At 39.5% G+C, this 18433-nt stretch overlaps 1 protein-coding gene across 3 annotated transcripts in view; it reads right to left on the reverse strand.

Moving 5' to 3' along the window:
* Positions 1-6653: 6653 nt before the first annotated feature.
* The window catches only part of EIF2AK2 (eukaryotic translation initiation factor 2 alpha kinase 2), a 31395-nt gene continuing 19615 nt past the window's right edge, over positions 6654-18433 (reverse strand). For 2 of the 3 annotated variants that reach the window (XM_032353023.1, XM_032353024.1), the window contains 5 exons: positions 16699-16879; positions 12995-13123; positions 9234-9335; positions 8204-8257; positions 6654-8127 (listed from right to left, as the gene is read on the reverse strand). In XM_032353023.1, coding sequence (XP_032208914.1) covers positions 8005-8127; positions 8204-8257; positions 9234-9335; positions 12995-13123; positions 16699-16879 — 589 coding nt within the window. In that variant the 3' untranslated portion in view covers positions 6654-8004. The remainder of the gene's footprint in view (positions 8128-8203; positions 8258-9233; positions 9336-12994; positions 13124-16698; positions 16880-18433) is intronic. The other variant, XM_032353025.1, reaches the window with a different exon arrangement.

An 18433-nucleotide genomic window follows, 5' to 3' on the forward strand; every position in this document is an offset into this window, starting at 1 on the left:
AGAGATTCTGATGTAATTGGTCAGTGTGGCCTGAGCATTACTATGCTTCATTCTACGATGCAGCAGAGCTTGCAAATCACTAGTTAGCCCTAGGCCTCCATTCTTCAGAAAATGAGTCATTATTTTTATGAAAAAAAAAATATATATATATACATACATATATATATATATATATATATATATATATATATATATATAATACTAGCGTTTACACACTTGGATAATACTATTTAATATTTACTTTTTCACTTCAAAAACAATAAAATTGAATTAATAGCCACAACAAAGGAGTTCATCTTTCCTTGGAATTACAGTCAGATATTTTCCTGTCATTTCAGCCAATATCCTGACATTCATGCGGACATTCTCAAAGCCACATGGACTGCTTTAGACAGAAAACAGAGTTAGGCACCAGCTTCTTTTTTTGTTACTGACTCTGGAGAAAAGCTCCCACCTGCCTAGTGACAAGAATATTTTTAATATGTTCATGCATAATTAGGCTGAGAATGTGCAAATAACCTTGATGGAATCTGTGACTCCACCAGAGTTGTGGTCTGCATTTCCAGGTCAAAGGCTAGAAACAGGCCTATCTTGGAGAGTGGGAAATACCCCTCCATTCTTTAACATTGGCAAAGAAAAATACAGCCTTTCAACATAGTAAAAATTTATTCTTATTAATATGTCTTTGTTGACTTGTAAAAACAATAATGAAAACCAACAGAAGCACATCATTAAAAAGAATTTTTTAATGTGCTTTAGTGAATTTGAATTTGCTTCAGTGAAATTTATGTGAAATTTGGAACTTAAATTTTAACACATCATGATGTCATTTACTTTTGTTTGTATTGTGCTAAGTTTGTTTTCAAAGTTCTATAATTTCTAAAGTGTTTCGTTTTCTTAATATAAATCCAAAATACCAGAGCTTCTATAATTCAAAATAAACAGACTTTAACATACGAAATTGGTTTGCCTTAGACACTTTTATTTGAAGTGTTATTTGCCATTTAATTGTTGAAATTTGAAAGTGAACATTATTTAGTTTTAGACACATTATTTAATTTTAGACACATTTAATAAAGCGAGGTCTCACTTTATTAAAAATAAAGTGAACATTATTTAGTTTTAGACACATTTTGTAGGATCAAGCACATGAAATTCTTAATACTTTTACTTCCCACCAATTCAAAAGCACATACAGAGTTTCTGTTTTATGCAAGGCAGTACACTCACTGCCTTGGGGTATACAAAATTGAGAGACCCTGTCCCTGCTTTCCAGAAAGTCACAAAGAGTCACATAGGAATTACTGCAAGGCAAATTGGTGAGCATAATACTGAACAGCAGCAGTACTAGGGAGAGGTTTCATTGTGAGTGGGGATGATGGAACACAGAATTTGGTCCTGACGATAACCCGGGAACACAAAGTTACAAGAGTTTCAATGTGACCCAGCATTTCCACTCTCAGGTATTCGCCCAAGAGAAACAAAAACATGAGTCCACATAAAACTTGCCCATGAATATTCCCAGTAGCATTGTTCGTAATAGCAGGAAAGTGGAAAAAACGCAAATGTCCATCAACTGATGAATAGATAAGTAAAATGTGATCTATCCATATAATGGATAATTGTTGGCAATAAAAAGGAATGAAATACTGATCCATGCCATGACATGGATGAACCTTGAAAATATTATACTAAGTAAAAAAGACCAAATGTTGTAAGATTCCGTATAAATGAAATGTCCAGAGTGGGCGATTCTATAGAGATGGGAAGTAAATCCATGATAGATCAGTCTTTGGGGGAAGATGAGGAATCAGTGCTAATGGGCCTGGGTTTTCTTTTCGAGTGACAAAAATGTTTTAAAATTGTGATGGCTGCACGACTCTGAACATACTTGACAACACTGAACTGTTATGGTTTAAATGGGTGAATTGTACCGTATGTGAATTTTATCTTAGTAAATTTTATTTATTTATTTTTTTTAAGATTTTACTTACTTATTTGACAGACGAAAATCATAAGCAGACAGAGAGGCAGGCAGAGAGAGAGGGAGAAGCAGGCTCCCTGCTGAGCAAAGAGCTTGATGTGGGACTCGATCCCAGGACTCCGGGATCATGACCTGAGCTGATTAACCCACTGAGCCACCCAGGAGCCCCATATCTTAATAAATTTTATTTTAAAAAAAAGATTTGAAGTGAATATTAGATAGAAACCGTAGTAGAAAGCCACTGAGTGCAAAACCTTATTCAAGTAACACAGCGAGCCTGTGTGGTGGGTGCTCATTCAAGTAACAGTGAATGTAGGTCACGAAGCGGGACCCTCCAGAGGAGTATGGCCCCGCCAACACCCCGATTTCAGCCAGTGAAACTCATTTCAGACTGCTGGCCTCCAAAGCTGTCAGAGAATAAATGTGTGTTGTGCTCAGCCTCCAAGTTTGTGGTAATTTTTTAGAGCAGTCATAGAAAACTGATACAGGTCTTAAATTAACCCCCGAAGAGACACACATATTTGAGAGAGATTGTTACCTCACAGTTTTACCTATTACACACTTTTCAGTCAGAGTTTAAACCATTAGTGAGGCCACTGTACATCAATCAGCTGTAGTGCCTCCATCTGAGACCTTTCTGCAGAAATGTAGGCTTGGGATAGGCCATAGTCACAGATACAGAATCACAGACGTTACAGATTGGCTGGGCATAAAGAGTAAATATCTAAATGGATTGTCCGTCATATTCTGTCCCTCAGCCTGCCTTCCTCTATATGATCTCCCTGGGCAATCCCCTAGATTCAAAGTTAAGCTGCAGGGGTTGCTTCCAGACAACATACACCTCATTCTGCATGTGTTTCTATCGTGCGTTTCCTACAGTCTGCTCTACATTTTCACCTGAATATTCTGACTGCAACACAAACATGGCAGCATCTCCACATGAGAGCTCCCATGTTACCTCCCTTAAGTGTTCACCTCACTGTGCAGACAAATGTACAGTGGCCTCGCGACTGGCTTAAATTCCAACAAAAAACTGTGTAATAGATAAAAGTGTGAGACAAAATAGCTCTCAAGTATGTGTGGCTCTTCAGGGGTTAATATGATTGAGGTCTCTATTTCCTGTCATGGCATCCTAATCCAGCCACATGCCTTCAAGCAAACCTGGAGGCAATGTCTGCTGCATACCTTCTCCTTAATCCTCACAATTAGTTCCCAACTCCTCTTAGTCCTAACCCCACTATTTTTTCCAGGCCGACACAGCCTCTCAGCATTCTGGTCTTTCAAATATAGTCTCTTCCTGCTTCAACCCATTCTGAGCATACTGTTTTAAAGAACCGGTTGGGTCACACCCTTGCTCAGCAAACAAAGACCTCATTTGCCACCTTTGGAGGTTGCCAGGGCACCAACTCATTCTAAAAATAAATATCCCATCTGTCCCATTTAAGTTCTTTATAGAAGAATCACAGATGACAAAGAGGTCTGATAGGATCCGAAAATCCCTGTTTTGCAACCCCTAAAGAAATAATGGATCCAACCAACAATCATCAATGGTTGCCAAAACTGTTAGGTGGAAGATGGGTAAGAAACCTGATAGGACATGACACCCCCGGAGCCCACCAATCAATCTTCAGATCACCAAAATGAAACAACCAAACATATTCCTCCCAAAGCGATGCCAAAAAAAGTATCCAGCTTCACCAATGCAGCATTCTTGGGGGAAAAAATCAGAACCAGAATCAAATCAATCTTCTACTTCTAACTAGACACCATGGGATGTTATCAGTCAAACCCTGAATGAAGGAAATTCTACAGGATATGTGATCCAGCTCCTTCCTCAAATGAATGGCAAGAGGAAAACATTGAAAACAGAGGTAAGTGTTATGATAAGAGACAGTGATGGATCCTGATTTAAACAACCAGTAAAAATATTTCTTTTGTGAAGAAAACTGAATACATTTAAGATTATTGTGTGATGATCAAAGAAATCTTATTAATTTTGTTGAATGAAAATGTTATCGTGGTTTTGTTGAAATTCAAAAGATCTTATATCAGAGATACGCTTTTAAGTATTTACAAGTGAAATTATATAACACCTAACATTCATTTTAGAATACTACAGTAAAAATTTTTTTAAAAAAGGGACAGATATAACAAGAAGGTAGAATATTGATCGTTATTGAAACTGGGTGATGGGTACACAGAGTATCGCTCTACTTTTCTTTCTATTTTTATAGATTTTATTTATTTATTTGAAAGATAGCAGGGGTTGGGTCAGAGGGAAAGAGACAGTGAGAAGCAGGCTCCCTGCCGAGGGGAGCATAAAGCCTGACTGGGGGCTCAATCCACCACCATGAGATCATGACCTGAGCCAAAATGAAGAGTCGAATGTTTAACCGACTGAGCCACCCAGTCGGTTATTCTCTGTTTTGACATATGTTTTAACATAAAGATTTATTAAAATACGAATAATATTAGAATCATTCATTATTCTATAATAAAAAATGAACATGCCAGGAACCTCAAGTTATGAACACTCAAGTAGGGAATGGATATTGTGAGTTTATGTTTCTAGTCAGTGTCCTGGATAATGGAGTCTTGGAGAAGCTAGTATTTAGACTTCTAAACATTTCATCTCAGTTACGTGAGTGTGCACCTATATGTGTGTGCACATGGATATGTCTTATGTTCACATATGTATCTGACCGTATGGATGTGGAACTGGTGCAGTTGCACAAAATTCTGTGTTCAAGAAGTGCCCCATGCTTGATTTTTGAACAAAGTCCTTGTGTTTTGATTTCACTGGGTCCCACAAATTATGTATCTGGACACACACACACACACACACACACACACACGTATATGCATAGAAGCTAAATCACTTAGGCGCATTAACAACTTCTATATCCTCCAAAGAGATTTATCACTTGTTCAGCTATTAACATTTCACCCCATTTGCTTTCTCCTTCTCTTCATGTACATAATTGATTTTTGCTGAACATTTGAAAGTTGCCAATATTCGGGCACCTGGGTGGCTCAGCCAGTTAAGTGTCTGCCTTTGGCTCAGGTCATGATCGAGCCCCACGTTGGGCTCCCTGCTCAGCGGGGAGTCTGCTTCTCTCTCTGCCTTTCCGCCACCACTACCCTCCCACCCCCTTCCTGCTCTCTCTCTCAAATAAATAAATAAGCAATCTTAAAAAAAAAAAAAAAAAAAGAAAGTTGCCATGATCATGCACTTCACCCCTAAGTACTTCACCCCTAAGTACTTTCTCATGCATTACCTAAGAATAAGACATTTTCCTGCAAGACAATATCATTACCACACCTACAAAAATTATCATCTATAATGCCATCTAATATGCAGTCAATATCCAAATGTTCTTAATTGTCCCCAAAACAACTTAGCTATTGGCTGTTTTGTTTTGTTGTTTTTTTTTTTTAAGATTATTTATTTATTTATTTATTTGAGAGAGAGATAGTGAGTACAAGCAGGCAGAGCAGCAAGCAGAGGGAGAGGGAGAGGCAGGCTCTCCGCTGAGCAGAGACTCGATGTGGGACTCGATCCCAGGACCCTGGGATCATGACCTGAGCCGAAGGCAGCTGCTTAACTGACTGAGCCACCCAGGTGCCCATGCTGTTCTGTTTTTTTTTTAATATCTAAGATACAATCAAGATTCAAGCATTGTATTTGGTCATGCTATCTCTCTAGAGAGTCTCTTACTACTTAGAATACTTCCTCTACTTTTTTTTTTTTATGATATTGGCTTTTTTTTTTCAAAACCCCGAAGTAATTATCTTATAGAATGACTTCATTCAGGGTTTGTCTAATAATTTCTTCATGATTGAATTTCAGTAAAATGCTTGGGCAATAAAACTAAATACGTGATAGTGTATAATTCTTACACCAATCACATTAGGAGAGGCATAATATTAGTTTGTCCCACCTTCAGTGATGCTAGATTTAACCAAGTGGTTATTGAGGAGAGGATGAGATCTTTCCATTGCAAAGGTGAATTTCCCCTCTTCCCCTTCTGATATAACATCTGTGGGATTATGCTTAATTCCTGTGAAGATCTTGTTCCCCAAAGCCTTTTCAACCAATAGCTTTAGCATTCATCGATAAACCTTCCCTTTGTCACATACTCCTTTGGGAGTTGAAAACCATATTAACTGCTTTTAGTAACTTTTTAGAAATAGCCATAAGCCAGGCACTTGGGTGGCTCAGTGGGTTAAAGCCTCTGCCTTTGGCTCAGGTCATGATCCCAGGGTCCTGGGATCGAGCCCCACATCGGGCTCTCTGCTTGCGGGGAGCCTGCTTCCCTTCTTCTCTCTCTGCCTGCTTCTCTGCCTACTTGTGATCTCTGTCAAATAAATAAGATCTTTAAAAAAAATTTTTTTAAATAGCCATAAACCTTTATAAAAGCATTTTCTCTATAGTTTTCTGCTTAGCCTAAATTTGGCTCATTTTAAAAACTGTAAAATTGGGGCACCCAGGTGGCTCAATGGGTTAAAGCCTCTGCCTTTGGCTCAGGTCATGATCTCAGGCTCCTGGGATCAAGCCCCGCCTCGGGCTCTCTGCTCAGCAGGGAGCTTGCTTCTCCCCACTCTCTCTCTCTGCCTGTCTCTCTGCCTACTTGTGATCTCTGTCTGTCAAATAAATAAAATCTTTAAAAAAAAACTGTGAAATTATATGACAATTTTAGAATGGTAGTTGGTTGCTCTAAAATTTAAATCAACTTTCAGGTTCTTCCAGAATGCCACCCAAATTATCTTCTGCTATTCCCTCCAGCAATCCAGGGAAAAAATGAGTATATCCAGTGTTCCTCAGGTGTATCTCTTCAGAACTCAAGCCAAGCCTCTTGCCCAGACTACTGCCCATATGGTTCCTCTCTACTCAGTTAAACCCCTCCCCTACTTGAAGTCTCACTGGAATGCCAGGCCTAAGCCCTGCACCATGGTACGTTAGTAGAAAGGAGTCTCACATGAGCCCCTCCACAGTGACTATTTTCTGTGCTTACCTCCTGCCTTCCAGCGCAGCTGTATCTTTATATCTGTGTTCTAACAGATACAAAATGTATTTAAGATTTAAAAAAAAAAAAAGAATAACTAGGCAGTAAGCAGTAGTAAACTCAACAGTCAGTTTAAGAAAAAATGGTGAATTGTTACCTTTGCAGTTCACACCCCCACCGCCCGGGTCACAACACTTCCGTCCCTTCTCAGAGAATCACTATGGGATTTAATATTTCTTATTCCTTTCTTTCCCTTTATTGTTGGATAGCACTTGTTTGCATTTCTAAACAAAATTATTTCATTTAGCCTTCTCTGGAACTTTATGTGAAAAGAACCATTCTGTCTATATTTTCTGTAACCAGCTGTTTGTTTAACATTATGTTCCTATGAGATAAATCATGGTACTATATTTAGCTTATCATTCATTCATTTTCACTGCTATATAGTATTACAATGTGTGAAAAAATACGATTTATTTATCCATTCTTCTTGTGATGGACATTTTTTTTGTTCTTTTGGCTGTTACAAACAGACTTTCTATGAACATTCTTGTAGGCATGCACATGGGAATGGAATTGATGGCTTTGAGGGTATATAAACCTTCAGCCTAACCAAATTTGACCAAACTGTTTTCCAAAATCAAAAAACCACTTATCTTTTTATGGATATCATATTTCTTTAATGAGCTGGTTAGCTGTCTAAGACAGGGAAAGATCTTCTTATATTTTTTGGCCCAGAAAGAATGAACACTTAACATTTATTAATTGATTGATTCACTAATAGAAAAAATTTGAGAGATTCCCTATGTTTATAATAAGGAGATAAAACAGGAAAATAAGGCAAATGTACAAATGCTTTTGAAGTTAAAAAAAATTCAAATCTTCCTAAAATGTAGTGAAAAATTAAGGGAAAATTTAAAATAGAAGGTAAATACCATCAGTAGTCCCTAGAAGATTTTAGACAGTTACAGAAAAATTGAATATCCAAAGTAGGATACTTTTTTTAGAAGGGCTCTAATACGTGCTTCGTTCCTTTTTCACTGCAACATTTTTCCACTCCTTCAAAGTCTCCAGTATTTCAGAAGCATTAGGTCGCTTTGTGGGATCATGTGACAGTAATTTCTGCAGAAGAAATTTCTGTAATGATAATGAGTCAATACTAAGAAATAGAACATTGCAATAAATAAAATTATGATTATTTTCAAGTGCTTACTTCTCTGGCATCAAACACATCTGGGAACTTCTCATCCCTTAGCGCGTTAAAAATCTGAAAATAAAACATATAAAATCGTTAGGAAATTCTTTACTTGGGAGGAAAACCAAAGTTGCTTCTCAGCCAAGAAGCATGCAGGACTTCCCTTCCCCACCTTACTCCATCCTTAACAACATGATATGTTGAAGTGTTAAGGACATCATATGCATTATCTCCCTTCATCCTTTTTGGAATCCTATGTGATAGGTGTTTCATTACCCAGTTGTACAGAGAAGGCTGTTGGCTCCAGCCAAGTTCCCTTTATTGAGCCTCAGACCAAGCTATCCAGTTGCCTAATGCCTTTAGGAGCAACCCATTGCCTCCATAAGAAAGACCATCATCTTGCCTTCGTCCAGCCCCAACATGTCTTTCCAGGGCCACCAACCATCCCTTCCTTGTCACTTATATACTCCAATAAAAACGCCACTGCTTTCTGTCCCCACATTCTTCACATTGCTATCTGAAGGCTGGACTTGCCTTCTTTCTATTTGGGGTCATTAGAAGTGAACCAATCCTTCAAAGCCCAGATTAAATACCCCCATAAAACCGAAATCCCTATAACTAGCAAGATCTCTGTCCTAGCCATCTCCACAAAACGTCATGTCTTCTCCCAAAACATGTATAGCATTCTCTTTTCCTTTCTAGAATATAAGCTCCTTTAGAGCAAGGTTCATCCATTTTTATAACCCTGTAGCACTTAGCACAATGTCTTATACAAACCAGGCAATCAATAAAAGTTTACTGACTGACTCATGTAAGAAACAGCTGTCATTTTATGAGGTGTACACACCTCTGGAAGAAGACCAAAGGTTTCTGTCTTAAACAAAAAGCTTTGGTTGCCCAAACATGGAAAAGATAAAATCTGTATTTCTTTTTCAGTCAACATGAATATATTCAAGCCAATCCTCACATGAGGGTAATTACCGTAGAGCACTTCGGAGATGACTGCAAATAATTTTTGTTGCTTAATTCCTTTTGTGAGATTATTTACCTGTATCATTTCTGAAAGAGTGGGACATATATAAAGAAGTTCTGCCAGAATTAGCCCCATAGCAAAGATATCCACCTCTTTTCCGTATTCTGGTGAAGAAATCTAAAGAGACCAAGATATGTTTACACTCATTACTCACGCAATGTAAAGATCCATGTCTTCTGAAGCCAAGAAAATTATTTGACCAAGATATCTTATATCATGTAACAAGACATTGTTTGTTAGCAACACCCAACTACCCTGGTTCAATGTTGTCACTTAAGAGCTGCATCAACCATGTAAATTAACTTTCAAGGGTAGAATAATCTCAACCCTAAAATGGGGATAACAAAAGTTTCAACCTCAGAGTTTAACTACAGTGTTAAATAAGATGCACCATAAACAAACAAACAAATAAATAAGATGCAGCAGGTAAAATAGTTAAAACAGTTCTCACTAAGCGCCTTGCATGCAAATGTTCATAGAGATGTATTTCTAAAATTCTGACTGGAAGCAATGTGAATGTCCATCCATGGGAGAATGGATAAACACATCGTGGTCTATCAGGGCAACGGAATAGTACTTAGTAATGAAAAGGAATAACCTGTTGGCATCAGCAACGACTAGAAGTTCTCCAATTGACATTACTTCGAGTGAAATAATCAAATACAAAAAGATACATAAAGTATGATTCCATTCATATGAAGCTCAAGACAGGGAAAACTAATCTGTGGTGACAGAAATCAGAGCACTGATTTCCTCTGGGAAGGAGGGATGGACTGGAAAGGGCCAGAGGGAATTTTCCCAGGTGAGGACAGGGTTCTACATTTTCATAAGCTTATGGGTTTCAAAGGAATGTGCCTTTGTCAAAAATGTACATTTAAGATATATATTTTATGGTATAAATCATCCCCTAACAAAATGATTTTCAATTTAAAAACCCCTAAGAAAATGAAAAGCACAGGGAGTCTGGGTGGCTCAGTCAGTTGAACGACTGCCGTCAGCTCAGGTCATGATCCTGAAGTACCAGGATCGAGTCCCAGGTCAGACTCCCTGCTCAGTGGGGCGTCTGCTTCTCCCTCTGACCCTCCCCCCACTCTCTCTCTCACTCTCTCTCAAATAAATAAATAAAATCTTTAAAAAAAAAAAAAGAAAAAGAAAAGCACAATGATGAACGAATTTTTAAAAAATATATTTAGGACTGCAACATAGGATGCAGGAGATATTTTTAAAAGTGGGATTGGGAGGGAGACAAACCATAAGTGACTCTTAATCTTACAAAACAAACTGAGGGTTGCTGGGGGGGGGGGGTTGGGAGAAGGGGGGGTGGGGTTATGGACATTGGGGAGGGTATGTGCTTTGGTGGGTGCTGTGAAGTGTGTAAACCTGGTGATTCACAGACCTGTACCCCTGGGGATAAAAATACATGTTTATAAAAATAAATAAATTAATTAATTAATTAAAAAAAAAAGTGGGAGTTAAAGGGGAGCCATCAGCCACCTGTTATCTTCCATTTTCACATTCCACCAAAAAATTTTATCTCTGTGCCACATGGTCCCCAAAGAGAGCAGGTGAATGTGCTCTTCAATCTAGACTCTCAAACATCAAAAAGATGAAAAATAGATAATAAAGTATCAACCAAAATATATAAGCTCCTAGAGGAATGAAATCTACATAGAATACAAATGTTCACAATCAATAGCTGTACAACCACGTCTGTAACAGCAATTTTCACTAGAGCCGAAAGGTGGAGCAACCCAAGTATCCACTGATGGATGAAGAGACAAACAAGCTGTGATCTATCCATACAATTTGTTGTACGGATATTGTTGAGCCTTAAAAAGGAAGGGAATGCTGACATATGTTACAGCATAGGTAATACTGAGAATATTATGCTGCATGGAAAAAGCTAGTCACAGAAGGACAAATACTGCATGATTCTACTTACACAAGGTATCTAGAGCAGACATATTCACAGAGACAGACAGCAGAATGGTGGTTGCCAGGGCTGGGGAAGAGGGGAATGTGGAGCTATTTGAGAGGTGCAGAGTTTCAGCTTTGCAAGATGAAAAGAATTCTGGAGAGGGATGGTAGAAGTGATTGCACTAAAATGTAAATATACTTGATGCCACTCAACTGTGCACTTAAAAATGGAGAACACGGTAAATTTTACGTTGTGTATTTTTCCAAAATTAAAAATAAATATGTCTTAGAATCAATAGCCTTGTTAATGCCCAATTAGATACAAGGAGGCCCATTTTCACAGCAAAACACTATACATATTGAGGGAAATGCTTTAAAAATATAAGTGGTCTTGGTGGAGAAAAAAAATATTTTGAAACTTCATTGAAGAATATAAAAATGGCCTTCGGGGAGGTCTATCATTGCTCCCAGCTGGACAGTGAGAGGATGACACCTGCCATCTCCTCCCCTTGGGCTGGGCCATGCAATCTGCACAGGGCCATGATGGTTAGTAATGTACGCCACTCCTGGGCAGAGCCTGCCCAAACACCGCGAGATCCTGCCATGGCCCCCTGCTATGAGGAGAGCAATAATATGGATAGGATGCTTCCTTCAGTCTGGGCTCTGGAATGAAGAAGACACGTGGGACCAAACCACAGCCGGACTGCAGCCAACACATTACGGGGGCGAGAAATAAATCTTTGATATTCTGTATGCCTCTATGGGACTGGGAGTCACCGGTTACCATAGGATTGCCCAGAAAGGCTGACTTGAAAGAGGACTTGAACAAGGGGAAGGAGCCTGCCAATTTCACAGTATTGGCCAATTCTGAAATGCACTTGAAATGTCATTCTATTCATGGGCACCTGGGTGGCTCAGTCATTAAGCAGCTGCCTTTGGCTCAGGTCATGACCCCAGGGTCCTGGGATGGAGCCCTGCATCGGACTCCCTGCTCAGCAGGAAGCCTGTTTTTCCCTCTCCGACTTCCCCTGCTTGTGTTCCCTCTCTCACTGTGGCTCTCTCTGTCAAATAAATACATAAAATCTTTAAAAAGAAAACAAGAAATGTCATTCAACTCAATAATTTTACTTGAAGGAACCTATCACAGATAATGATGGAAATACTTGTTTTTAGAGTCAAAGATAAAGGGGAAAACATGTAAAAACTTGCTAACAGCCTAACTAAATACCCATTAAGAAGGAAAGTTACATTAATGATGGTACAGGTCAGCATACAATGTAGTTAGTAAAATGAATGTGCAGATCCACCTGTGCTGAGATGGAAAGATTAGGATACACTGTTGAGTGAAAAAAATTAAGTCACAAAACAACATTACAGTAACTTGTAAAAGTGTGTTCTTATATCTTTATGCAAAAAGTCTCTAGGGGCACCTAGGTGGCTCAGTGTGTTAAGCCTCTGCCTTTGCCTCAGGTCATGATCTCGGGGTCCTGGGATCAACCCCCGATTCAGGTTCTCTGCTCAGCAGGGAGCCTGCTTCTCCATCTCTTTCTCTGCCTGCCTCTCTGCCTACTTGCGATCTCCCTCTCTCTGTCAAATAAATACATAAAATCTTTGAAAAAAAAAGTCTCTATATACATACATATTTGTGTTTATATATGTTTATAATTCAGAGAAAATTATCTGAAAAGATAAACAAGACTCTATGAGAAGAGCAGGAGTAGAAGGGAAGGTTAAAGAGAATTTCCCATTTTTATTCTACATGGTTCTGTGTTGTTTTAATTTTACAAGAGGCACCTATTATCTCTAGAATTAAAAATTCAAAGGAAGTGAAAAATACATACAAAGGAAAGGGATCTCACCTGCTCTGGGCTCATGTATCGAAGAGTTCCTTTATTACTTGTCCGATTTGTATGATCTCTCAAGGATGTCACAAGTCCAAAGTCTCCAATCTTTATGTGCTTTGTATTTACCATAAATATGTTACTTGGCTACAGAAAAAAAAACAACCCAATATTTAATTTATAAGTACCAATTCAACAGACTGTTGTCACATCTCCAAATCATATTTAACAACGGCTGTTTTTATATTTCTTTATGAGGCATTTACCCTTACATGGGTAGCCCAAAACAGGATACTTAATACCAATGGTATTTAAAGTACCAGCTGAGGACATAAGGATTTTTCTGTCACCTGAGAAGGCTTCGGGCCTAACTGCCTTCCAATATCTGAAGAGATGCTTAGTGGAAGGTAGATTCTACTCTGCACAGTACTAGAGCATAGAAACCACCAAAAGGCTTGCTTATGATATCCTAATATACTAACAGTGTGGTCCAAAAAATGCGAATTTGAGAGTCTCCATCTCAGGGAGTGGGGCTGGACATCGACTTGGTAGAAGTATTGCAAATATGAGTCCAGGAATCTGTTGGGGATTGAAGCAGAAGCCCTTCAGATCTCTAAGTTTGAGAGTCTCAGAATGAGTCTCTTCTCGATAAAGCTGTTAAGATATCCTATGCAGAATTTCTCTTGGGGGCTTCCTTGATGTCAATTTCTCCAGGCCCCTGACATCTTCTTGACAAACATACCCCTTCTGTCCTTGAGGGCAGGCCACATTAACTGAAAGCTGATAACTAGCACTTAAGTATTTCTGTCTATGTACGTAATATTCTAAGCAGACTGAAAATGGGAGGGGACAGAATGGGGACTGTTCATTCTATTCCACAATTCTGTAGCTGGTACTGACCAACATTCTAAAGACCATGAAAACAGGAATGTTGTTGATAAGGAGATTAATATTTTGCTCTTCCTGGGGTGCCTGGCTGGCTCAGTTGGTAGAGCATGAGACTCTTGATCTCAGGGTGGTAAGTTCGAGCCCCATGTTGGGTGTAGACATTGCTTAAAAATATAATATTTAAAAATATATATTTTGTCATTCTTGAAAAGGCAACTGTGAATAAAGTGTTAGGCTTTACGTGCACATGCAGAATCTGGAAGGTAATAATACTCACGAGAGGGCCTAGCGGAAGAGCTGACAGGGAAGAGACCATAAAGCCAGGAAGGCTGACAGAGGAGCTTCCAAGAAGCCCTCCTACAAAGACTCAGGCGGAAATTAGCAGTCAGATTAGCTCCATTAACAATGAGGCTGGAATCCAGTGCCAGTCATAAAGATGGAAGGCTGCAGATGTGTGTGGGGTGGGTGCAGAGAGAAAACCTTCCAATGCGGTATTCAAGTTACCATGCAGGAATGTTTTGGGTTTGCAAGTGCAACTGCTGTTCCCACAGAGGTCTAAACCCTGAGGTTGTATTTACGATGCTTCTAAATCCAGAAGCTGGATGAGACTAATAAAAATAGCAGATCGCTTGTTATAGTTCATTAAAAAGAAAAAATAAAAACAATAAAGTCACATTTTGTCTAATCAGTTATGGTAACAATAAGGCAAAAAAAAAAAAAGTGTAAACTTTATACAGGAAGTTCAGGGAAAAAGGGCTGAATCCACAGGCCGAGGCTGACCAAAGAGCCTGGGCCTGCAGAGGGAAAGAACCCCCAGAAGCTTTTACTCTAGAAAACTCTATGTCCCTCAGCAGGATGTTCAACTAGTTCCCCCCACCTCCATTTTGCTGTAATATATTTTATCATTGAGGTATAACTGACATATAAGTTTCGACATATGATGTAATGATTTGATGGTCTAATGTTTCAGATTCTGACAGAAGGTGGTAAATGCTGGTAGACTCTATGCAATACAGACTTCCTAGGGTGAAGACCATCCTCTGGCAAAAACCACCCACAGCTGGTGTCGTGTGAAGCATCAGAGAAAGGTGCCTGCCTTCGTCAGCCTCTTCTCTCAGATGGGATAAAGTAGCAAATGTAGCAGCAAAGCTAGAAAAGTTAGGGCAGGTGAGAAGGCTGAGGAGTATTAAAGTCTGACCTTCGAGCAATTGCAGATATGGAGCAAACACTGTCTGCAAACAGACCCAAGGAAAGATCACCCGGTGACCAGGGCACAGGCAACATGGGAGATGGAAATGCTAGGGAAAGGAAGAGCCAGGCAGCACCTGTCATTTTCATGGATTCATCCAGAAGCGGGCCTGGGACTTAATGCCCAAATGTCTGCATTTATTTGCAGATTACTTTATAATTAATTTGCCTAATTTTTTTATTTAACTATATATATGATTTATCCCAAGGTGGAGATATAGCCATTCTACATGTCTTCTTTTGAACATAGTTCTTCTAACATTCCAACTTTAAAATGTACCTTTAAGATATTGTTAAAGGAAGATGGAACCAGGGGTACCTGGTGGCTCAGTCGGTTAAGCATTTGCCTTCGGCTCAGGTCATGATCCTGAGGTCTTGGGAGGGAGCCCCGAGTCAGTCTCCCCAGTTGGTTGGGAGTCTGCTCTCCCTCTCTCCGCTCATGCTTTCTCTCTTGTGCTCTCCCTCTCTCTCGCAAATAAATAAATAAAATCTTCAAAAAAAGAAAGAAAGCAAAAGAGATGGAACCAGGTGGATTCCAACACAAAGGCCTCAAGCCTCCAGCTCCTGGGGGCAGACCAAAGACACACTTTCATGGGCCAATTATTCCCATCTAAGCCCAACAACTCTATACCCAGGAGCTTCTTTTTCTCAAGAAACTTTTTGCTTCATTCCTCATTCCTGGCTTATCGACGAGCAGGGTAAGCAGACAGCCAAGATCCATAGAGACGAGGTGCTTCTGCGGGATCCAGAGTGATCAGGAAGGGCTATGTAATGAAACTGAGACCAAAGAAGACAAGCAGAAAAATGGGTCGAGCACAAAGAACAAAGCCTCAGTGCTAGGATTCCGCATAGCTAGTTTGTAATGGGAGGAGGCAGGTTACAGGGAAGAGAGATTGGGGGACAGCGTGTAAAGCTCTCCTGTCCCTTCTTTCATTTTGACGAGAAGGGGTAAAATGGAAAAACAGCTCATCTAGACTATGAAAGAAGCGAGGGAAGTCCACAGAAAACAAAAATACAAAGGTATGCTATGTGTTCCAAGTTTTGGATTACTAGTTTTCCAATCGCAGGGTAGAAATGTCTAACCAAATCCCAAGAAAATTCTAGACTCTGGACCCAGTATCTGGGACTGCCCTCAAGAGTAATGACTTAAGAAATTAGGAGAACCACTTTCCCAAAGCCAGTCACGGGAGTCCCTTCTGCTTCCCAAACAAGCCTGAGTAGCGGTAGAGGCAGGGACAGAGCGGCCCGCTGGTGTGCAAGCCACAGTAACCATCTGCACACTGATGTTCAGCTTCCGAAAGCTACTGGTGCTTGCACCCTGAGTGTGACGAGCGGCCAGATAGCAGCAGAAGTGAATGAGCTCCTGCCTATAGGGCTCATTCTGAGTGTCTCAATAAATTCATTTGTCCTAGAGGTCTTCTGTGTGCTGCGATGGAATGGTATTTGGGGCAAGTTCTAGATCCATTCTAACTTTAAAGGATTTAAGGATTTTTCAGGACTGCCCATCAATTCTAAAACTAGAGAAGGTAAATTTAAAAATGACTATATCATATTTATCAAATCTGAACAGTACATTTTCCATTTACCTTAAGGTCTCTGTGAATTAGCTCTTTGCTGTGTATATACTCTACACCTTCTGCTATTTGTTCATATAATTCCAGAGACAAAGGTTTGTCTGGTGTCTTGTCTCTTCTTTCGTCAATCCATTTCTCCAATGTCCCCTTGTCACAGAATTCCATTTGGATGAGAAGACACTTGATCTTTGACCTGGATATAAAATTCACAGTACGTTACAATTAGCAATAAAAATAAATTCATAAAAAATAACCTTTCTTTTTAAAATTGTACTTTATCTCCTTAAGAATCCCCAAATATGTCTCAAAACAGAAATCTAAATATAACAAACTTGACCAAAATATAATAAGTCATCTTTTTATTTAAATGGTAAGTTCCCAAATGTCCAGAGCTTTACTTGTGAACTATAAAGTATGAGTCTGACCATTCTTTAATGGCAAAGGATCCTGGATCACCTTTGCTAATAGGAATAAGAACATAAACGCGATGGAATTAAAGAAAAACAAAGTTCATCACTACATAAAAGAATTCTGGAACATTTTAATTTACCATCAACCTACTGATTTCTGTTTTGTGGAAGGCCTAGAACATGCACCTAGAGATGAAAAAATGAATTAGATGCCATCCTTGCTGTCATGCGGGTTACGGTTTAGTGAGAGAAATACATGCAAAACAAATTGAAAACAGCATAAGGAAATGTTCTCAAAGAGTAGTGCCAATAAATTCCTATGACATACCTGTGAGGACTGAGTCTGCTAACCATGCTTTTATGTTGCTTTCTCAACTAGCTTGGCCTTAATATTAACTTATATTCTTTGAACTTATGTTGGCTAGAAAATAGGAAGAGAAAGCCAAGAATTTGCTAAAAGCTGAAGAAGTCCTGTCTGTATGCTGATGGTCCGTAACTCCTGAAACTAATGATAAAGCTCTCAACTACCTCTCCACTATGGGGTGGCTGGGGCTGGAGTCGGGAGTCAATAAATGAACAGGACCTCAATGTCCTTGGGATTTCTGTGAGGATAGTCCTCAAGAAACACTGGCTGGCTTTCAGAGGGACATGCCAGGTTTTTAGAACCTTCCAGTCCTTTGTTAAGGGCTTGAGACAAAACATGAGTGATACCCAGTGGAGTACCCCTATCACAGCTCATAGTCTTACAATTATTTTCACTGTCCACCATTCCACCATACGTGGTGTAACTGTATTCAACAGAGACTTCTTGGGGCACCTAGCTGGCTCAGTCGGGAGAGCATGTGACTCCTGATCTCAGGATTGTGAGTTCAAACCCCTCGTTGGGCATGGAGTCTACTTAAAATTTAAAATTTAAAAAAAAAATTAAATTTTAGAAAGAGAGAGACTCCCCACCCACTTGACTGCACTCCACCAACCAGGGGCCAGAAGGACAGGAAAGTGCTAGAAGCTGAGGACACGCTTCCAGCTGTAGCATCCACAACACATTGAAAGCTTCTTCATGAAGCTGCGTTTACAGCCTGGCTTGAGGTTGGGGCACGTGAGCAAGCCTTCACATTGAGGTTCTGAAAATAGCTGAGGACAGTTAAAAAAAAAAAAAAAATTAAGCAAGTTGGGAGCAAGGAATAGGAGCCACGAAAAGATTGCTAGTTATTTCCTTATCTGTTGAATAGAGACATAACAGCGTCCAAAACAGAATTTGTGGTTGTGATATTACTAATTAATGGCCTTAACTGGTGGCCCACAGCTCGTAAATAACAGTTTCCTCCATCCTATTA

Source organism: Mustela erminea, chromosome 7, assembly GCF_009829155.1.
Source record: "Mustela erminea isolate mMusErm1 chromosome 7, mMusErm1.Pri, whole genome shotgun sequence".
Lineage (NCBI taxonomy): Eukaryota > Metazoa > Chordata > Mammalia > Carnivora > Mustelidae > Mustela > Mustela erminea.